This window comes from Pleurodeles waltl, chromosome 3_1 (genome assembly GCF_031143425.1).
Source record: "Pleurodeles waltl isolate 20211129_DDA chromosome 3_1, aPleWal1.hap1.20221129, whole genome shotgun sequence".
Lineage (NCBI taxonomy): Eukaryota > Metazoa > Chordata > Amphibia > Caudata > Salamandridae > Pleurodeles > Pleurodeles waltl.
In genome coordinates, this window is record NC_090440.1 from 409553775 (window position 1) to 409574718 (window position 20944).

The following is a 20944-nucleotide window of genomic DNA, read 5'->3' on the forward strand; positions in this document are numbered from 1 at the left end:
CAGCTCAATATATTCTTTCCCTTGAAGTTTATATAATCGTATTGGAAGCATGTATTATATTTCTCATTGTTCACAATTTCCCAGCGCACAGGAAGAGGAGATTACCGTAAGAATCACACAATATGGAGAAGAGAGGAAGCTGGGATTTGGTCTGTGGTTTTCAGAATGCTTACTGATCTTAACCACTACAAAGCATCTTGCTAGTAATAAGGGTTCAGTGTCTGTAGCCCTCATTATCTATGCCAATATAATTTCAATGGCTCCAGTTAGATTGTGACTGTCCCCATCAGAATGATAATATAGGTGATCAAAGGAGTCTAGGAGGAAAACTGTGAGAAATAACAAATTACTAGGGAATGAAATGCTGAATTAATGAATCCTCATTTCTGAAAGGAACCAAAGGTCCCATTCTTTATGCCCCTCTTAACCTTCCTCCAGAAGGTAAAAAGGACGCTTGTAATGAAACCCTTAGTACCAAGTGAACGAACAATACTTGTGTAACTGCATAACAAAAATCAAGAAAAGGAAAAGATTTTGAAAGCATTTACCGGTTGCCACATTCTTGTTATCCTAACAAAGTATCTTGACAAACAAAAAATTTAGAAATTTCCACTGAAGAAATAAGTGAAACCTATTTCCTGTTGAAACCAAAGAAGCATCTTTGATTTTAATAAAGAACTCTCACCCACACAAGTGTGGGGCATGCCACATCGAGTCCTCGCCCGATACCATTGCCAACATTAGGCAGACTCAACCCCCCATATTGGAGGGAGCACTTTGATGTTAATCACAAAGATTCATGGTATCAGGAATACATCCTTCTCTGGTTTTAGCTCGCCATAGGTACCCTAGAAAAAAAGTGGATAGGTGGGTAGGCAGTACCCATCTTCCTGATCTTTTGCGAGTCAGAGAATTCAGTGTACTAGGTTGTCACTGCTAAATAAAGTTCATTCTCAGCCTTTCCACGTAAATAAAGACACCAGCAACAGATAGTAATCTGTCTCTATATATGAAAGAAGGTTGTTACTATTGCAAGTACTTGATTTTGACTGCAAAGAGATGTGTCTACACTTTTAGAGTTAAAAGCCCTCTACTGTTGGATGAACGTAAAAAACACTTGCTTTGTTGCACAGAAGAGGGACATGTCTGCGTAGGGGGTAAAGGATAAAGGTTCATGAGCACAGAACACAAACTGTGTGTTAGAAATGGGGTTTCTGGTTGGCTAGGGTATGCACCTCAGCCAGGCAGAACTTACCCACTCTAGTCAGGGCAAGGGAGTTACACATCCCAGATAACCCCTGCTCACCCCATTGGTAGCTTGGCACGAGCAGTCAGGCTTAACCCGGAGGCAATGTGTAAAGCGTTTGCACAACACACACATACATGTGACGCAATATCCCCACCACAAAGGAAACACAACACCAGATTATATGAAAATATACTGTATTGCACACAACATAATTATCAGACCAACATCACATAACAGTATTATCCTGCTACCTTAGCAGTTGTCAGAACGTTACACATTAGTTACTCTGCAAACTAGCAGTAGTCACACATAACACACAGGTTACTCAGTATTCTGCAACATAAGCAGTAGTCAGGAAACACGTTATCACATTAGCACACTTGTCATAAGAATATCATAAAACGCCCATAGTAGGAACATTAGAAAACCTATGGCAAGTTAGCAAACATATTAGCAAGTCATGCCCATAAAAGGAACATGTGCACACATATGTAAAAGCATCATAGTACAGGCAGGTAATATAACACAATTAAGAAAGTCTGTAGAAAGAACTTTAAATCATGATTATATTTGTCCATTTAGAAGTACCTGGGAATGATGAAGAGGCACTTCCAGTGCCTAAAACGAATCATGGGGCCCCCGGCGCTCTTCTGTGCAAAACGGGGGCCTCCCTAAACTTGGCAAATAGAGAGGGGCGGCACACACCCTCTCTGTTTCCTTGGCGGGCCCCTTCTGGGAACCGTGCTCATTGGAGGGCCCCCCGGGCCTCCACCGGCCCTCTCCAAGGGGGGCCCAAGTCAGGGAAATCCTCGGGTTAAGGAGGGGAGCGCCACGCACCCCCTCCGATCTGTGAGCGGGCCCCTCTGGGGGCCCTCAACCTCCTGGGGTCTCCTGGGGCCTCCGTCGGCCCTTTCTGAGGGGGAGACCCCTTTAGTACCAGGCTGGCCCACGCAGGGGCCCTGAGGGGTCTGGGGGTGCAGCGAGCCTCCGATGAGGCTGCCGCCCGTTCTCCCGGACAACAGAAGCCTTCTGAGGCTTCTCCCGGCGGGAGAGAGGCGTCCTCCTCTCCTCCTGCCCCACGACGGCTACCAAAGCCGCCCGAGGCTCCTCCCGGCGAGGGAGAGGCATCCTCCTCTCCCCTCGCCGTATCTATGGCTCTCTGGCCCAAGGCAGGGCCTCCCGGTGCCCCTGGGGCGCTCCTCGGAGCGATCCCTACCCCGGGGGCACCACTAGGAGCAGGCTTGCTCCGGATTCGTTAAAGGTGTTTTTTTCTCGTTCCTTGGAGGCACCGAGTTGAGCGCGATCCTCGCGCTTGGAACCAAACAATTAACCCGGCTGCGGCGGTGATCCGGGGACCCAAAACACAGCGCTTTTCACAGCGCTAAAGTAAAACCTGCAGCCTGGGCTGCGGCAGTGATTTTTCCTTTGGCAAAAGAAAAGCGATTTTCAAAGCGCTAGGAACCATCTCAAGCCCGGGCTGCGGCGGTGATTTCTTTGGGCAAAAGAAAAGTTAGTTGCAGGGGTCAGGGGCCACAGCACCCTGCCCCTGGGAACAATAATCAAGGGGATGGTACAGGGCTGGTGGGCCCAGCTACAGGCCAGCACAAGGGGTGCAGTTGGTGGCAGTTCCTCCTAGTGACCAGGCAGGTCACAGGTCAGCACAGCAGCAGCAGTCCATGGCGGTTTCCTGGTGAGTCCATTCATCAGCGTTCTGTGTCCAGTTTCAAGTTCCAAGAATGTTCAAATTGTGGGGAAAATTCCCCTGTACTTATAGTCCATTTTTACAGTGTTTTACAATGACAGGGAGAGGAGGTTCCAGTCAGTTGCAACTGGCTCTGGGAGTGCCCCCTCTCTCCTTTCAGCACAGGCTCCAAACATCAGTGGGGGGTTAACGACCCTATTGTGTGAAGCCAGGGCACAGCCTTTACAAATGTAGGTGTGCCCCGCCTCTCCCTTCTCTCAGCCCAGGAAGACTATTCAGCATGCAGATGCACCTTGGTGACACCTCCACCCTCCCTGTGTACAGGCTGTCTGAAAAGTATGCACAAAGCCCCAACTGTCACTCTGCCCAGAAGTGGATTGGAGTCAAGCTGCAAAACACCAGAATTATAAGCACAGATAAATGCGCACTTTCTAGAAGTGGCATTTCTGTGATAGTAATAAAAAATACACCCACACCAGTAAGCAGTATTTATTATCACCATCACAACCATACCAAACACGCCTACGCTACCCCTCATAAATCAGACAATACCCCTTACACATAAGGCAGGGCATTTCTAATGCAATCCTATGAGAAGGCAGCACTCACAGCAGTGAGACACCAAGTTAGGCTGTTTGTCACTACTAGGACATGCCATGCAATATGGCACATGTCCTGCCTTTCTACATACATGGCACCCTGCCCATAGGGCTAGCTAGGGCGTACTTTAGGGGTGACTTACATGTAGTAAAAGGGGAGTTCTGGGCCTGGCAAGTAAATTTAGATGCCAGGTCCCTGTGGCAGAAAACTGCGCACACAGGCCCTGCGCTAGCAGGCCTGAGACAGGTTTGAAAGTCTACTCCAGTGGGTGGCGCAAGCAGCGCTGCAGGCCCACTAGTAGTATTTAATTTACAGGCCCTGGGTATAGAGATACCACTGTACAAGGGACTTATAGGTAAAGTAAATATGCCAATTAGGTATAAGCCAATCATACCAACTTTAGATGGGAGAGCACCTGCACTTTAGCACTGGTCAGCAGTGATAAAGTGCTCAGAGTCCTGGAGCCAACAGCGAGAGGTCAGAAAAACCAGGAGGAAGGAGGCAAAAAGACTAGGGATGACCATGCGTATGGCCAAAAGTCCAACACTGTGTTTAAGTGACTAATGTTTATGCATTTATTTAATGGTTTTAATTAAAATTCTATCTAACTCTTAGTCTGTAAAAGCCAAATAGCAGATTTTTTTTTTAAGGGATTTTATGAAATTTTGCACAGAAATGAGTTTACAGTAAGTATATCCATACCCACGAGCCTCTGTCAGTAGCACTTGCAAATGTGCCGTCTATCTGGTGCCAGAAAAAGGCCTATGGAATCAGAGTCTTCAACTGCACGGTCTCTAGATTTTCTAGATTGAGGTCATTTTTCTATACTGCTGTTATAAATTGATAGCAATACTACCCTCGGTCTGCAACCATGTACTCATATAATTCTAGCACAGCAGAAAATAAAACCTATTTCGAGTTTCAGAGATGACACACACCTGTATATCTGTTTGAACAATGGAGCCCTATGTTGATTAAACTTGCAAGGCCCTCTATTCTCGTCTCACAAGGCAAGCAAGTGACGGTCCCCTACAACGCAAGAAGCGCTAATTCCAGTCATACCTAAGCCTTCTAGAGATCCCAGTAATGTGGCCTCCTATAGCCCGCTGTCAGTCTTAAATGCCAATAACAAAATCATAACCAAGGTCTTGGCTTGCCAACTACCCTCGAACTGACATGCCTAATACACCATAATAAGACTGATTTTATACCAAGATGCAACACCTCTATCAATGTTTGCAAGCCGTTGTATACTTTTTCTAGTATCAAAGATGTCGGCTATGAGCAGCCTGCATCACCTTCGACTTCAGGAGAAGGCCTGTGACTCATAGAAGTGGGAATACATGCACACTAACCTGGATAAATGTGCTACCTGTGGTCACATGCGCAAATGGATTCACATGCTATACACAAACCCCTCTGTTAGAATGAAGACGGGCAAATGCATCTCCGGATCATTTGAGATTGCAAGACGCACTCCATAGGTTTGCCCTTATCACTCATATTGAGCTGTTGGCAGCCCACCATCGTCTGCTTGGCATTCATCGGGGGATATCACTCTGCGGAGAATGGAGCACAATGTCCCTTTACACAGGTGATATCTTGTTATTTGTACCTAATGCTACATTAGATTGCTCTAACTTTGCCCAGCATGTTCATCAAAATAATAAAATTAGCCAGAAGGTCAATGCATCTGCTGCAGAGATCACTTTCCAGTCATGATGGGACCAATCAAACTTCTTCCATCAGAGGTCAATAATGCAAGTAGGCATGAGCAAAATATTCTGTTCTGCCGGCAAAATTGACAGAATTTTGGTAACTCTGTGTTACTCTTGTTACATGGAATTCTGGCCAAATTCTGCCAATTGTGTGTGGTGGAATTTTTGCTCACACCTGCACCAAAATGCTAAGTGAGATTTGGCGCCCTCTACTATGATGTTCGGTTTCTAGGATATCCGGCAAGATTTTTCTAACTCGGGTGGTCACAGATGGTTGCGACCTTTAGCGGTTAGAAGGCTGCTGCTCAAGTAGAAAATCTACTCAAGCGGCAGCAAAATCAACGCGAGCAGATGCACCATCTGCTGCGCCGCATGGTGTGGTTTGTGCTGATTTTTCAGTGCGGAACGAGCTCCCCGCGCTAAATCACCGCACGAGCAGCGCAACCTGCCTATTCTGCCCATTGGCGAAACTCTTTGGAACCTCAGAGTTATTTTTTTTTTTTTTTTGCATAGTCAAATTCTTTGTGTTCCACCCATCCCTAAACACAAGGACGTAGGAGTCAGGAAAGTAGAAATACCATTTAATCATAGAACTAAAAAGTATCAGGCCTGCTGTATCAAGCACCTACTAAATGCTTATGTTTTATTTATTTTAAAGCTTTCATGGGTAAAAATATAACTGGCAATAACTGAATGTTAGAAATTGGGTTACTGGTTGGCTGAGGTCTGAGCCCTGGTCAAGCAACAATCACACTCCTAGTCAGGGTAAGGCACGAGCTAACTCAAAATTTATCTGTGCTGAAGCCCGTGGTAGCTTGGCACAGAACAGTCAGGCATAACTTAGAGGCAATTTGCAAAGCATTTGCGCAAAACTTCAAACAGTAAAACAGTGAAACCACCACACAGAAAGATCCCACATCAGGTTAGAAAAATGAAGCAAAATGTAATGAATAAAACAAGACCAAAACAACAAAAATCCAATCAGTAGAACCTGAGTTATGAATTTGTAGAGAAAAAACTGTAAAATAGAGCCTAGAAACAGAAAGCTCCAATCACAGCTATCTGGTTGCGCTAGACCAGGTCAAAGCCAAACGTTTAGGCCGTCTGCGATAGAGTGTTGGTTGGATACAATCCTATATTAGTCCCACCAAAGGTTTACCTTCTCAAGTTTTGTGGAAAGAGTCCTGTTCGCGTTGCAGACGGTTGCCAGGGCAAGGAGAGCATTGTGGGTGGCAGTCGGCGTGGCACAAAGAGCAAGCTGGATGTTGCAGACAGGCGGGTTGGAGCTTCGCATTAGCAGTCCCTTGTGGGCTGACGATGCTGCTGTACAAAGAGGCAGGCTTGTGACAGCTTGCTCTGATTTTCTGTGTGAGACAGTGTGGTTCCAGTGCGAATTGGACCATTCACAGTCATGAAGAACCCAAAAGCTTGATTTTAAAAGCTCAAGAGCCACACCAATGATCCAGGACCTGAGAGGCACCTCTTGGGATCAGGAACTTGCTGAAGACGGATCCAAGAGTGTTTGTGAAGCCTGTTATGTCTCTGAGGCTTAGATCAGGAGGCCAGCAGACTAGCCCTTTGAGTCACTCTTGGGTCTTGGGTTCAAGATGGTGTGGCAGGTCCAGTACTTCTTCCCCAGGCAGGAGGGCAGCTGGCAACAGGTTGTCACAGGAGGGTAGCAGTTCCTTGCAGAGCAGCAGTCTAACAGAGTGGCAGTCCTTGTTGCAGCACAGCAGTCCTTCTTCCTGGCAGAGTGTCCGCAGGTCCAAAATTGTACTGAATTGGTGGTGTCAGAGGTCCTTCTTTCATACACTGGTGCCATAGGTCTGGAAGTTTGGAGAAGCTTCTAGACAGTGTTTTTCAAGTTCATAGAATTCCCTACCTTGTCTGCCCTGTCTCCAAGCTGGCTGGAGTGACAATGAAATGTCATTAAGCCATTTGTGTGGTGACAGGACATACCTATTCAGCTGTAAATGAGGCTGGGCCCAGCTCCTGCCTCCCATCCTGCCAGTGATACCCATTCAGTCACACCTAAGCTTCCATTGTGGGGGCTGTCCAGGAAGAATACACAAAGTCCAACTGCCAACTACTCTGAGTCATGTAACCAGAGACAGGCTGCAGGTACCAAATGGCTAAGGCAAGAAAATGCCAACTTTCTAAAAGTAGCATTTTAGAATTGTAATTTAAAATCAGACTTCACCATAAAGCAGGATTTTAAATTAGGATTCCAGAGACATCAAACATGAATTGGTGACCTCTTTCCATTTGGAAATTACACGTATACAATGTAATAAGGCAACACCAATGTTATCCCATGAGAGAGATAGGCCTTGGAGTAGTGAAAAACAAATTTAAGAGTTTTTTTTACTACCAGTACATATCAAACTTAAAAGTACATGCCCAACTTATTAAATACATTGCACCCCACCCTCTGGGCTGTCCAGGATATATATATTACAAAGGAAGGTTCGGGCCTGGCAAAAGGTGTATTTGTCAGTTCGAAATGGCAGTTTAAAACTGCACACAGAGGCCCTGTAATGGCAGGCCTGAGACATGTTTAAAGGGCTGGGCTGCTTAAGTGGGTGGCGCTATCAGTGCTACTGGCCGACTAGTAGCATTTAATTTACAGGCCCTGGGTACTTGTAGTACCATTTTACTGGGACTTATGAATAAGTTAAATAAGCCATTTGGGGATAAGCATATTATACCATGTTTTAAGGAGTAAGCATATGCACTTTAGCACTGGTTAAGGTGTGCAGAGTCTTGATGCCAGCAAACATGAGCTCAGGAAAAAATGGAGGCGGTAGGCAAAAAGTTGGGGGGAAGTTCACACTAAGGCTGACAGGTCTAACAATGGAATTTTCAGAAGTTGCAGCATGGTGGGAAAGCGTATTGCTAGGTTTCAAACACAGCACCCTATGATTTTTCAGTTTTTTATCTTTGAATGATTAATTGATCAACTTGTCAAATAGTTATGAATGTGTCTTGTTAATTCTTTAAGGCCTATGCCAGTGTAGTCATGAACTGTGCTCTTGTTGACAGTGTCAAACTCGTTATAAAGGAAACGGAAAATCACAAGCCAAGTCATATGCAAGAGAGTCAGTGGTGGCTTATTCTTCCCAGCCTGAGTCATATTTTAAATACTTATCTGGACTTTTCTCCAGTGTAAGCTCAGATTCTCATGGTCTGAAGTCTATTGGCTCATTTTGGGCAGTTTAGTGCACTCACTCATCATTCCATGAGATGCTGAGAGCTGTAGCCAGAATAGTGCATGCCTCAGTTATGTGGGTCGGCACAACTTGTGCTGCTACACTGTGCAGGCTTCAGCGCTCAGTTTCCTTCAGAAGCGTTCACCTGCTTTACCCCACCTTTCCCCAAACTGCTGCAGGGTGGGGTCAGTTAGGTTTAGTCACCCCATCCTTCCCTATGACAAGTTGTGAAAGGGTGCAATCTCATGGCCTCAGTCACATGCCTGACAGATAGCCCGGGGATTGGCAGAGCTAAAGGCTGACGCAACTGTGGCTAACTTTACATGTTAGTCATCAGGGTATGGACCATAGCACAAGAGGCTCTGACTCTGCTGGGCTGCTGACCTCACAGGCCTCAGGGCTGTGAAATTGCCACCCTAGCAGTTGTTGATTAATGGGTGAGTTGGATGGGAATGCACAATGGGACTGGCTTGGAAGTGCTGCCCTTATCCTGCATCACAGATGCAGTAATTTAAGCCGGCAACATGGGTATGGCCATGTTTTTATTACCAAAATGAGAGAGGAAAAAAGACAGAAAAATATGGAGACAGAGACATAACATCCATAACGGTAAGCCTCCACTGGTATTAGAACCCACCTAAATGTGTCTCAGGTGTTTTCAAACTCATTTATCTCCTCACTTACAAGATTGGGTGCTTTCATCTTACAGCTGGAATTATACGTTAGAAACAGAGCCGCACAAATAAAGGCCTGTAAATGCATATCTGGCAAGCACTAATACTGCACCTGTCATATCATGTTTTTACATGTTGAGCCTCACGTGTTTACATTGCCGCACATGGGTCAAATTAAGTGCATATTTGTTTTGAATCTGATATTACGTACAATATTTGCTGTAATGAAAGTCGGTGTAAATGCATGGGCAGGTAAGTGGTTTGCATTGTTGCCAATTGCAGTGTAATTGATGGCAATTTGCGACCACCAAGCATTTTCCTGGTTTACAGAATTACTTTTGTTTTCAGGACTTCTAATCACAAAAAAATATATGCATCCCTAAAAATCAGTTTTAATGGTAAATATGTGTCCTGCTACAGATAACACTCATTTCTACCTTTACTCTACGGCTCTAAAACGAACATATTAATGTTCTCGTTTCCAAGACCTCTGTTGGGATGCATTTACTAGATTTTCTGTGAAAATATTTTGCAAAAGATGACTCTGGAGCACACTTCTCTTGCGATATGAACTTTATAGCAACATCTGTTTGCTGTATTACTTACTGCACAAACAGCAACAATAGTGCAGCGTTTACATTGCATAGCCCTGATCTTCCCTTAACTAAGTGTGTTATTTGCTAATCTGTTTCCAAGCCTTAAGGCCTGATTTAGATCTTGGTGGACGGGGTTACTCTGTCACAAACTTGACGGATAATCCATCTGACGTATTACGATTCCATTATATTCTATAGAGATTGTGGTACTGCGGACGGAATAACTGTCATGTTTGTGACAGAGTAACCCATCTGCCAAAATCTATATTAGGCCCTCAGTCTTGATTACATTTGAAAAGTAGTCTAACCTAGGCATACACATACAGCTCACAAACACATAGTTAAGTGTAAATTACATGCATACGTGTGTTGTAATATTACCCTATGTACTCAGTGTGTGTTTGACGTTACCAACGCAGTAACGATGACTGATAATAGGAAAGTGGGTGTCTGAGGAATGGGCAGGAAAAGGCAAATGGGGTCTACACTAGCTAATCAGTAACTCCTTTGATATTCAACAAGCAAAGGAATGCCACTAATAAACTTCTATGAGCATCTACTTTACACTCTAACAGATCAGACACAGGTGATGCAGAGAGTGAAGAGACTATTTTCAGGTCTGGCCAAGCATTTTTCATAGTTATAGAAGCGCTTTGGGTCAGCACAAGATACATTTTATGTCCAGCTGTCATTTACATTTTGATTCCGCCCTCAACAGCCTGGTGGATCAACACACTTCATCCATTGGCTCTCTAGTACGTGAATCACGGGATTTTTCCCCTTTAACATGTGCACATCTGCCTATAAAGAAGTGCACTTGAGTGCTTAGGCTAATGAACAAATACTTTAATTTTCCAGTGCTTTTTTTCATCCCATTTTTAACTTTTTTATTTTTTTAGTCATCTTCATATGTTTCAATAATGTCTTAAAGTTACAGCAATTCAAAGCCAACATTACCTTTTCTTTGCAAAAATAAGAATCATACTTTTCTGTGATGTGCATTAAAACTATAAGACTTTCTAAATCGGAGGACGTACACCCGGCCTGCAAGAAAGCACCCTTACTAGTCTATTAAAATGATGTGCAATGGTTATTTTGTAACTGAAAAGTGTGCCATGTGGGTCAAAGGTAAGACGAATATCTGAAAGAGCATGTAATTAAATAAGATAACGTCCCTGTCTTCCTAACAGGAATTGTATGGAGGATACACAGCATGTATTACACAAACATAAGCTTAGAAAAGATGGCCTTTTTCCATGTTACCATATACACATAACAGGTCCACTGTCTACTGCAGTGCTTAATTTGTAAATAAAATGGTGCCGGTGCCCAAAGCCCTCCTCTTAAACTCCAGGCTGCTGCAATTAAATGTGCGAGCACAGAATTCTGAGGCAGCGTAATCCTGAAGCCATCTCGGGCCTCATTAATCTATTTACAGCTACTTCCTGCCGCTCCAGCTCACACTTGCAGCTTTCTGCTTTCTAACTTTGTGACGTTTTTTCGTGTTTCCCTTCCTCCGTCTTTCCCGTATGTGTCTTTTGCTCGCAGCAAATGCATGAGGCAGAAGAATAAGTCCCGGCCCTCAAGAATAAGTGCCGGTGCTCAGCACCGGAAACAACAAGCACAAATTAAGCACTGGTCTACTGCCTTCTTATTAATTTTGCCCTTAAACTTAGTTTTAAAGAAACAATATAGCAGGTTCCTCTAGCGAGTTACTCCAACCTTTGGAAACGGTGGGCCATGACCAGCACTGTGTCTCCCCTTCATTGGCCAGAAGGTCACTTTGCTGACCTGTGAATTTTTAGGGCACTCTTTTGTCATGCAGTCAGACAAGTGATTTAAACATTTCCAAAATCGTTATTATATTTTAAAATATGTTATCAAAAGAGCTGTAGTCCCAAATAATATTTAATTTACAACACCTGTTTGACAAACAGTGGTCACGGGGCTTTGAAACAATTTTTTAATGCATATATCATACAGAAGGCTGTCTGCGCTTGTGGGGCTTTGTGGAGGAAATGTGCGTTAGAGAACTGGCTGGTGTCACATGGTATTGTCAGCTTGATTGCAAACGATTGCTTTTTTGTTTCTGTTCGATGCTATAAATGCCAATAAAATGTTTTATTAAAAAATAGGAGGCTGTGTTTATTTAACAAATTATTAATTCGTTTGATCATGAAGGGTAGTGCTTTAGGTATCTCGGGTTTTTATACATGAGGTGAGCATAGTAAGGTCCATCCATTACCTTAAACTTTCTGTGGTATAAGAGTTTTAGTGTTCAAGAAAGAAGCGTGATCATCCATGGCTGCCAGTGCTGTTATTCTAATTCTTAGAGTGTTTGTAATTTAGAGAGATAATAAATTATGAATACCCTACATTAAGTTTAATGTCTCGACTTCTCATCCCCTCCCTTTTCTGTTCCTGCTTTGCAGGGTGTATCTGTTAGGTAAGCGTCAAATCCTACATGAAGCATTTCAGCAGTTCTACGTCTCTCTCTGCTCACAAAACAAGCTCCAGGCTCAGAGAGATTTACTTCAAAAGAAGATTGATGAGGTGGGCTCCATGGACCCCCCGCCAGCCCTCCAGTTCCAGGACGACCAGCAGTCCATCTGCTCAATTGTGAGTCTCGCCACCCTCTGCACTAGCCCACCAACTTATATAATTCCTTTAAGAGAGCTTCCTATAAGCATAATGGGCCATATGTATGAACACATTTTCCCATAGACACAGAATGGACAAAATCCTTCGATACATCTAGCCATAATTACATATATATATGCATAGGCCCGTCATGCATTTTTGCCTAATACGCATCACGCCACCGTAGTGTTCCTGATTTGAAACTCCACTGGTTCATTTTCTTCTGGCCATAGCATTTATTCCATAAATCTGAATATTTGTCCTTACCACTGAACTATAAATCAGACCGGTTAGTCGTGTATATTGCCTTTTGCTTGGGTATCAGGCCTAAGAAGGGACATTTGAACCACTCTCTGCTGAAATGTACTACCCTATAGGTATGTCGTATTGTATCCGCAATGTACATGCCAAACGGTCATATAAAGAGTGAAGCATTCCGCAATACCAACAACAAATGAAATTAAAATAATCTAACCCCCCCATGCCAACCCCCTCAGCATTCATCCACTGTAAAATAAACGACGGCAGGTAAGAGAACACTGACAGCACCAGCTTATGCACAAGAAAACTCGCTGCGATGAACAATAACTTTGGTTTTCAGAACTATATTCTTCTCTCTTGCCAGGAACGGGAAGGAGTAAAAAATGCAACATTGGAAACAATAAAAAATCATATCTCAGGAATCTTTAGACCGAAAATCTCGGTGAGTAAAAGTATTTGCTGTGGTTCCTTTCTTATTCATTCATATAGCTTTCACAGCTGTCCCATGCCATTTAAAAATCTGTCTAATAATGAAGCAATCCCTAATGTGTTTCTTCTTCGGTCACTGTTCGTGTATAGGACTGTGTCCTAAAGGGCCAAGAGGCATCTGCAGGCAAGTGCCCTAAAATAAATGACAACATAAAAAAGCTAATACACTTGAAAGCTGCACACCCACTGTTGAAATAACATGAAGAACAGGCAATAGGAAAGTTAACAGTTTGGGCTTTTTACATTGAATAGCTTATTCGTGTGGTTCTCTGGGGGTAGATTGAAGCAGTAAGTTGTACTCTGGATAGACGGGGGAGAACTATGCACTCTGAAGGCATGTTGCTCCCCTCCTAGCTCTCCTCAAAGGCGGTTGAACCAAACAAGTGTTCTTTATTATTCTATATAGTACATTGATTAGGCATACATTGTTTTGGGTGATTTTGTAAATTAACCTTATGTAAGGAGAAAAGCAGTTAAGGTTCATATTTGATATCCACCGCTCCATCTGTAGCTGAAGAGAGATGCTATTGTTGAGAACTGGAGGAGATATACATCCAGATTTGGAAGATGGCTAGGCATTGCTTATGGCAGTAGAAGCCACTGACCAACAACGCTTTAATGTATAGTTGTGTGTCAGAATCATAATGATAAGGCAAGATATCTCTATGGACAAGGGGGATTACTTTGGATTTCTTGTGTAGACTGCAGGTCAAGGATGCTTATGTGAAGCCCTATAGGACACGGGCTCTATGCAGACCCAAAGGACCTCAAGAACTTCTGGCCTGTCTCCCTGCTCCCCTTCCCGGCAAAAGTCATCGAGAAGGCTGTCAACAGACAACTAACCTGCTTCCTCGAGGAGAACTGCACCCTGGACCCTTCCCAGTCCAAATTCCGCAGCAATCACAGTACCGAAACTGCCTTCATCGCTGCCACCGACGACATCAGAGCCATACTGGACAATGGTGAAACTGCAGCCCTCATCCTCCTGGACCTCTAGGCCACGTTCAACACCATCGGCCATCACACCCTACGCTCACGCCTCAGCAATGCAGGCATCCACGACAGAGCCCTGGACTCAGTCACCTCCTTTCTCACCGGCAGAACCCAGAGAGTCCGCCTCCCCCATTCCACTCAGAGGCCACCAAAATTGTCTGAGGCCTACCCCAGGGTTCGTCCCTCAGCCCAACCCTCTTCAACGTCTACATGGCCCGCTCGCTTACACCGCCCAATCCCACAACCTCAACATCATCTCTTACACCGATGAAACCCAGCTGATCCTCTCCCTCACCAAGGACTCCGCCAAGACCAACTTCCACGGAGGAATGAAGGACATTGACGAATGGATGAAGAACAGGTGCCTCAAACTCAATTCCGACAAGACGGAAGTCCTCATCTTCAGCTCCACCCCCTCTGCATGGGATGACTCCTGGTGGCCTGCCACTCTCGAAGCCGCTCTGACTCCCACCGACCACGCACGCAACCTAGAATTCATCTTGGATTCCTCATTATCCATGACCCAGCAAGTCAATGCAATCTCCTCCTCCTGCTTCAACACCCTCTGCATGCTCCGAAAGATCTACAAATGGATCCCCACCGAAACCAGAAGAACAGTCACCCACGCCCTCGTAAGCAGCAAACTGGACTGCGGCAATGCCCTCTACGCAGGAACCACGGCCAAACTCCAGAAGAAGCTGCAACGCATCCAGAATGCCTCCGAACGCCTCATCCTAGACATCCCCCGCCACTGCCACATCGCAGGCCACCTAAGAGACCTGCACTGGCTCCCAATCAACAAGAGAATCACCTTCAAACTCCTCACCCATGCTCACAAAGCACTGCACAACACCGGACCAGAATACCTGAACAGACGGCTCTCCTTCTACACCTCAACCCAGCACCTCCGCTCTGCCGACCTCGCCCTCGCAACCGTCCCACACGTCTGCAGAACTACAACCGGCAGCAGATCTTTCTCGCACCTCACCGCCAAGACGTGGAACACTCTTCTCACCCACCTGCGTCAGACCAAAGACCTCCTTACCTTCAGGAATCTTCTCAAGACCTGGCTGTTCTAGCAGTAGCAGCACACCCCCGTATCCCCCCACCCACCTCAGCGCCTTGAGACCCTCACGGGTGAGTAGTGCGCTTTACAAATTCCTGATTGATTGATTATGGAGAGGAAAGAGATAAACCAATCCAGAAGAGTGTTGGACACCTGAAGCCTGATCTAAAGTGTCTGTCTCTAGCTAGGTCTGATATCATTATTATTGGAGGGACCAAACTGGCTTATGAGCACTAGAAGCCAAGGTTCCAAAGTGTTAGTAATCCTTAACACTTAATTAACTATCTCTATGTGGGATGTTGAATGCTGTAGCAGAGTTGAATATTTTGAAGTATTGATTTAGCAGATGACCAATGGTGTGACCTCAGAATTGGATCTTGGACGGTCTTGCTAAAGTTTTCCCTATGAGGGAGAAATGTGTGACATGAATTGAAAGGGAAATTCACTTGGTTCCAGATATGGTTACTTGAGAAGGGAGAGGATCTGGTCAGTTTTTAATATGAAGGAAGCAGTGCAATAATGTTTAGAAAGATAGGGATGGGACGGCTGGGAGTGAGTTTGATGAGTGGGGGTAGACTTGCAGATTGCTTTTAGGGAGGGGATATTTTTGACTAAGGATTCATTGATCAGGTTGGAAGTGAGTGCTGCAAGAAGGCACCACACAAATACACACATTTGGTTAAGTCTAAGGAGGAGCATCATCTTTTGTTATGGATCTTATCACGGTAGGGGCACGAGCAAGGAGTGTCCTATGATTGCTTGTTCTGATGGGTGGGATTGAGTTAGAACTTTGATGTAATGTGTGGATGGGAATTTCTTTTCATTGAAAATTGTTAGGATTTATGTTGAATGACATGGTAAGGTGGTCCGATCAGACAAGTGGGACTTGATTAAAGCAAGAGAAACAGAAGGCCAAGGTGATGCAGTCTGGGGTGTTATCTTTCAATACTGATGGTGACTACATGTGAAGCAAACTGCAATGAGGTGATAAGGTACAAGAAGTTAACTCCATTGTTGTCATGGGAGACTAAAATCAAAGAGGTAGATATCGTTATTGGCAATTGTGACTGTAACTCTTTCATCCTGTCTGTTGCTTGCAATATTTGGTCTTTCCCTTAATCTCTTTCACACAGTTTTCCATTATCTTTCTTTCTTCTCTTGTTGAAAGAAACTACTTCTCCTTATTTCATAATTGTTTTTCACTATCATTCTCCATAAATGTAAATATATATATTTGTATTTTTGTTCAGGAAAGGCCAATGGCCTACAGATAAAAAATACAATATAAATTAGACTGTGGGTGTAATTTCTCTAAATTCTATATTAACCTTCTTGTTGTGGCAAGAGGACAGCCAATCAAGTGACAAGTGATGTGCTAGTTGTGTGATAAATTATTAGAAGGAGGTGATGTGAAAAGCTGAGTTTGGTGAATTGTGCAGTAAAGTGGTGGCTGGTGAAGCTGCGTGGTATGTGAGTTTGCCTCGTGTATGAATTTGTTACTGTGTGGGATGAGGTCATCAAAAATGGGAGCTGTGGAAGAAAGCCATGACTTTGTTACAAGAAGTGACTTAATCTCTGTCTTATTTGCTGGGATCTACCATGCCCAGGAGTAATATAATTGTAAAAGAGCAAGAATTTGGCAGGTGGTGTGGCAGTGGTGGTTTGTGAGTGGTGTAGGCTTCTCGGGGTAAACTGGGTAAGGATAAGGATGTGTGGTGTTAGAAATATCTGTATGGGTAGGAGAGTCAATCCTGTGTTGGTATATGTGTTGGAAGCTTTTTATGAGCAGAGATTGGGAGGTAGAAGACACATAATACATTGCAGCCCTTTGCCCTGCGAGGTCGTTGAATGGCTAAACTGGCTTTGCTTAGAATGCAAGTGCACGTCGTCCCGTGTGATCTGATCTTGGAGAATTAAGCAGCTGTTTATGAAAAAGGTCATTGAGGAAGTTTCATTGAAGCTCACGCTAAGTTTGTTTCACTATTTCTTGCTTTCCTTGTAACTCAGGGGACTGAGCTCCACTAGTCCCTTGGCAAGGACAGTTAGATGTAGTGGTAAGACAGGAAGATGACCTCTCCTGGCATTTGCAGAGCTGAGAGGAATTGATGGCTTGATTTAAGGACATCTGTGGGGTGTTTGTCACGATGGACCCCATAGGTGTAAAGGGGGTCTGAAAGAGGTGGAACTGTGGTCTTGTTTGACCTTTTAGTGCATTTCACCATGCAAAGGGTGCCGAAGTTGCTGTGCGGGTGAACAAGTGAGTCAGGCGTTAAGAGGCAAGGCCTGAAGAAAGCTCTCACTGCTTTTCAGAATTTTAACAAGTAGTGGAGGTGACATGTATTTTCATGTGTCATGCTGGTGGTGGGACTTAAACCAGACACATGAGGTCAAGTTGCAGTAGAGAGTATTTAATTGCTAACCCTGTTGAAGGGTATACGACTGATCTGGAATTTGCCTATCTACATGACCTTCTTTCTTCAATATGCATTGTAATGTCTTTGCAAGTAATCAGCATTAATTTGTTCTGAGATTACTGTTGTTCATTGCCCCCTTCATTAAACGCCTCTCCTCCACGGTTTGTGATTTGCAGCTTCCACCACCAGTTCCACTAATCCCTGACACGGAGAAGCCTCTCTGGCAACAAGACTGGTACCATGGTGCCATCCCTCGCTCGGAGGTCCACGAAATTCTGTCGAACAATGGGGAATTCCTAGTTCGAGAAAGACAGGGCAAACAATATGTTCTCTCTGTGCTATGGGAAGGGCAGATACGACACTTCATCATTCAATGTACGGACGTAAGTATTGCAAATGCACAACCACTGTCTATATTGTACTGGTGGACAGGAACTGCTTCTTACACATAACTGATCATTAGGATCTGTTTAGCTCAGAGGCATCATTTGAGAGTATTTTACTGCATGCTGCAGGAGTATCTGTGTACCACATGGAAGAATGTATGTTTGCCTTCAGGAGACCACCCTCTGCCCCCAGATATGAATGATCCCCAGATCTGTGACTCCAGAACACTCAGAGAAACCAATATTAATAACTTCCATGTGTGTTTGTTGGCTTTAATTCATTCAACATCTCTGGATACAAGTCTCACTCTATGGATGTGATCAGAAGAGTGTGACCGGAGTGGTTTCAAACAGGTTTCACTCCTACAGCAAAATACCTCAATACATGGTGAGCTCTCGTTTTTTTCTACCAGGATCTTCCCCCTGAAACACATATTGTGGCTGCACTCCAAATAACCAACATTAATAACTTTCAATTGGTTCCTTGGCTTTCGTAGCCTTTCTGATCTCCTATTGTATTGTTAACCCTGCAGATAGATGTTTTACATTATCGTGTGCTATCAAACACTTTAGAGCTCAATATTTTACTTTTTTAAAAGAGCAATAGCGAAGTGATTTACAATTATATAGGTTACACTAGACATTTTGGACAGCACTGTAAATGGGGAAATTGTTTTCCAATGCACCTTTGATATAACTGGCTACACAAAATAAATGTAAAGGTGGTTTTGAATAATAATAGTTCTTTAAACACAAAGTCATCGACCTAGTGGACAAAACTTCCCTCTAATGTCAACTGCATCAGTCTTGAAGACCATAATAAATGCATTTTTCTAGGGGCCGGTGGTTACTCTTATCCTTCATAGAGTTAAGATTGGGGAAAGGGTCCCTTGCTGTCTTTAACTAAATCCTAGAAAGAAATAGAAAAACAGATGCACCCGGACCCATTGCGACTGCAAAACACCCTTTTGGTTATTTATCAAACCTGAACTGCGATTTGGTAACACATCACCGAATCCCAATTTGGGTTTGCGACTCCGTAGTGAATCACTACTTGGAAGGGGTGTGTTTAGGACATCCATTCTAAATAGCAATTTTCAATGGGATGTATTAATGTTGCATTGAAACAATAATATTTATCAACTACTGAAGGTAATGGTAATTCATTCACAAACTGGAAGAGGTCTCCAATGGGTATCTTATACCCTTTGTGACTGTTTAAAAACATGTTTTTAGGAGTAAGCAGGCAGCTTTCTCATATAAAATGTTTGTAAAAGTTTTCATTTTTTTTTTTTATCACATTCCGTTTTCATTTTAGGAACATAGGGCTACATGTATGAAGATTTGAACAAATCAATTTCCTAATTGCGATTTCCTGCAAATCACAATTAGGAAACCACTATTTCAAATGTATGAAACTCTTTTGAGTTTCATTTGCGATTCCTAGTGGGTCGCAAATGAACCTCTCTCATGAATATTAATGAGGTAGGTTGCAATTTGAAACCTAATAGCAATCAGAGCTATCATAGGAATGATGGCCTGCTGGGCTCAACAGACCACAAGGTCTGTGATTGCTTTTAAATAAAGCAATTTTTTTTTATTTTTTTTTAACACAGCCAGTTTTCCTTTAAGGAACATGGGATGCGTTTAAAAAGAAAAAAATGAAACTTTGCAGTTTAATTTTTTATGAATAGCTAGTGGTCCGTGGGACCACTGCCAGCTTTAAAAAAAAATATTTATTTCCCATTCCTAAAGGGGAAGGGGTCCTTTAAGGAGTCCTTTAAGGAGTCCATCCCCCACCACCTTGAAGGAGTCAGTAAAATATGAATGTTCTGCGACCGTAATTCAGTCGCAAAATGTTCATACATTCCATTTTGATATGCTATTTGAAAGGGACGCTGTAAAAATGCCCCTTCCAAATACTGAATCGCAAACACAAATTGCAATTCGGTAACCTGTTACTGAATCACAATTGCAATTTGGATTTTGTACATATTCAAAAGCATTTATGCAGTCAAAATGGCCCAATCAGGGCCACAACAATGCTTTGTACATATGGCCCTAAGTTGTTACTGTTTGCTCATGACTTGGTATTATTTAACTTAGAGCATGAGAAGCCTTGTGATGCTTTATTTAGGTTGTTGAGTGAACATAAGGGTTTTATATGCCTATGTTTGAAAAAAACGAAACCTGCAATGAAGTGCACGATTTTGTAGAGAACAGTTAGCCAAATGAAATTTAAATGACCAGGAAAGGGCTAGAGTATTTTGGAGTGAAAATACACTGGTATGTTCGCCAATTAGTACAGTTCAGTATCATGCTAATATTGAACTTCGGTTCAAGCAGACTGTGGGAAGTCGAAAGCACTAAATTTCATGCTGAGAGAGTTAATGGTGTTAAAATGGTGACACTGCTCAGCCAAGATGGGGGGACACTAACTAGTGAGGCTTCTAATACCTCTGCCGCATCCTGCGGTATCTGATGCAATGACCGAGGCCTAGATGCCACCGCTGGTGACCTGGTGTTGGTGGGGACCCCCTGTGTTCATGACAAGTGGCTTTAGCTACCACAGGGGCTGCCAGGGGCCTTGATTGCTGACCTGTCGTCCTGGTGCAGTCGGCCCTGCCCGTTGTGTCATAGCCCTGGAGCTTCCATGTGTTCCCCATGTGGGAACAGGATACGACTGTGCCTGCCCAGTGGAAGCCCGTAGTGCCAGAGGGGCTGGAGCCTCTCTCTCTGGGGCTGGATTGCCAGGGTGGTGCGTGCAGCCCTGAGGAGCTGGCAGGGCCCCTGTTCTCTCGCTCCTTCCTCACAAGGGCTGAGGGCCTTATTTGTGGCCCAGAGCTGTGATGTGCCCTGCTTGGGGCATTTGGTGCAAGGCCTGGGGTCACAGTGCTCTGGGATTGTGTTGGAAGATCTCTCCCCTGCAATGGGTGGATCTGAATTC

General features: G+C 44.0%; 1 protein-coding gene across 2 annotated transcripts in view; it reads left to right on the forward strand.

Annotated features, from left to right (window-relative positions):
• Positions 1–20944, forward strand: part of FES (FES proto-oncogene, tyrosine kinase) — a 385097-nt gene that overhangs the window by 233590 nt on the left and 130563 nt on the right. For both annotated transcript variants that reach the window (XM_069222643.1, XM_069222642.1), the window contains exons 10-12: positions 12181–12367; positions 13014–13091; positions 17788–17994. In XM_069222643.1, coding sequence (XP_069078744.1) covers positions 12181–12367; positions 13014–13091; positions 17788–17994 — 472 coding nt within the window. The remainder of the gene's footprint in view (positions 1–12180; positions 12368–13013; positions 13092–17787; positions 17995–20944) is intronic.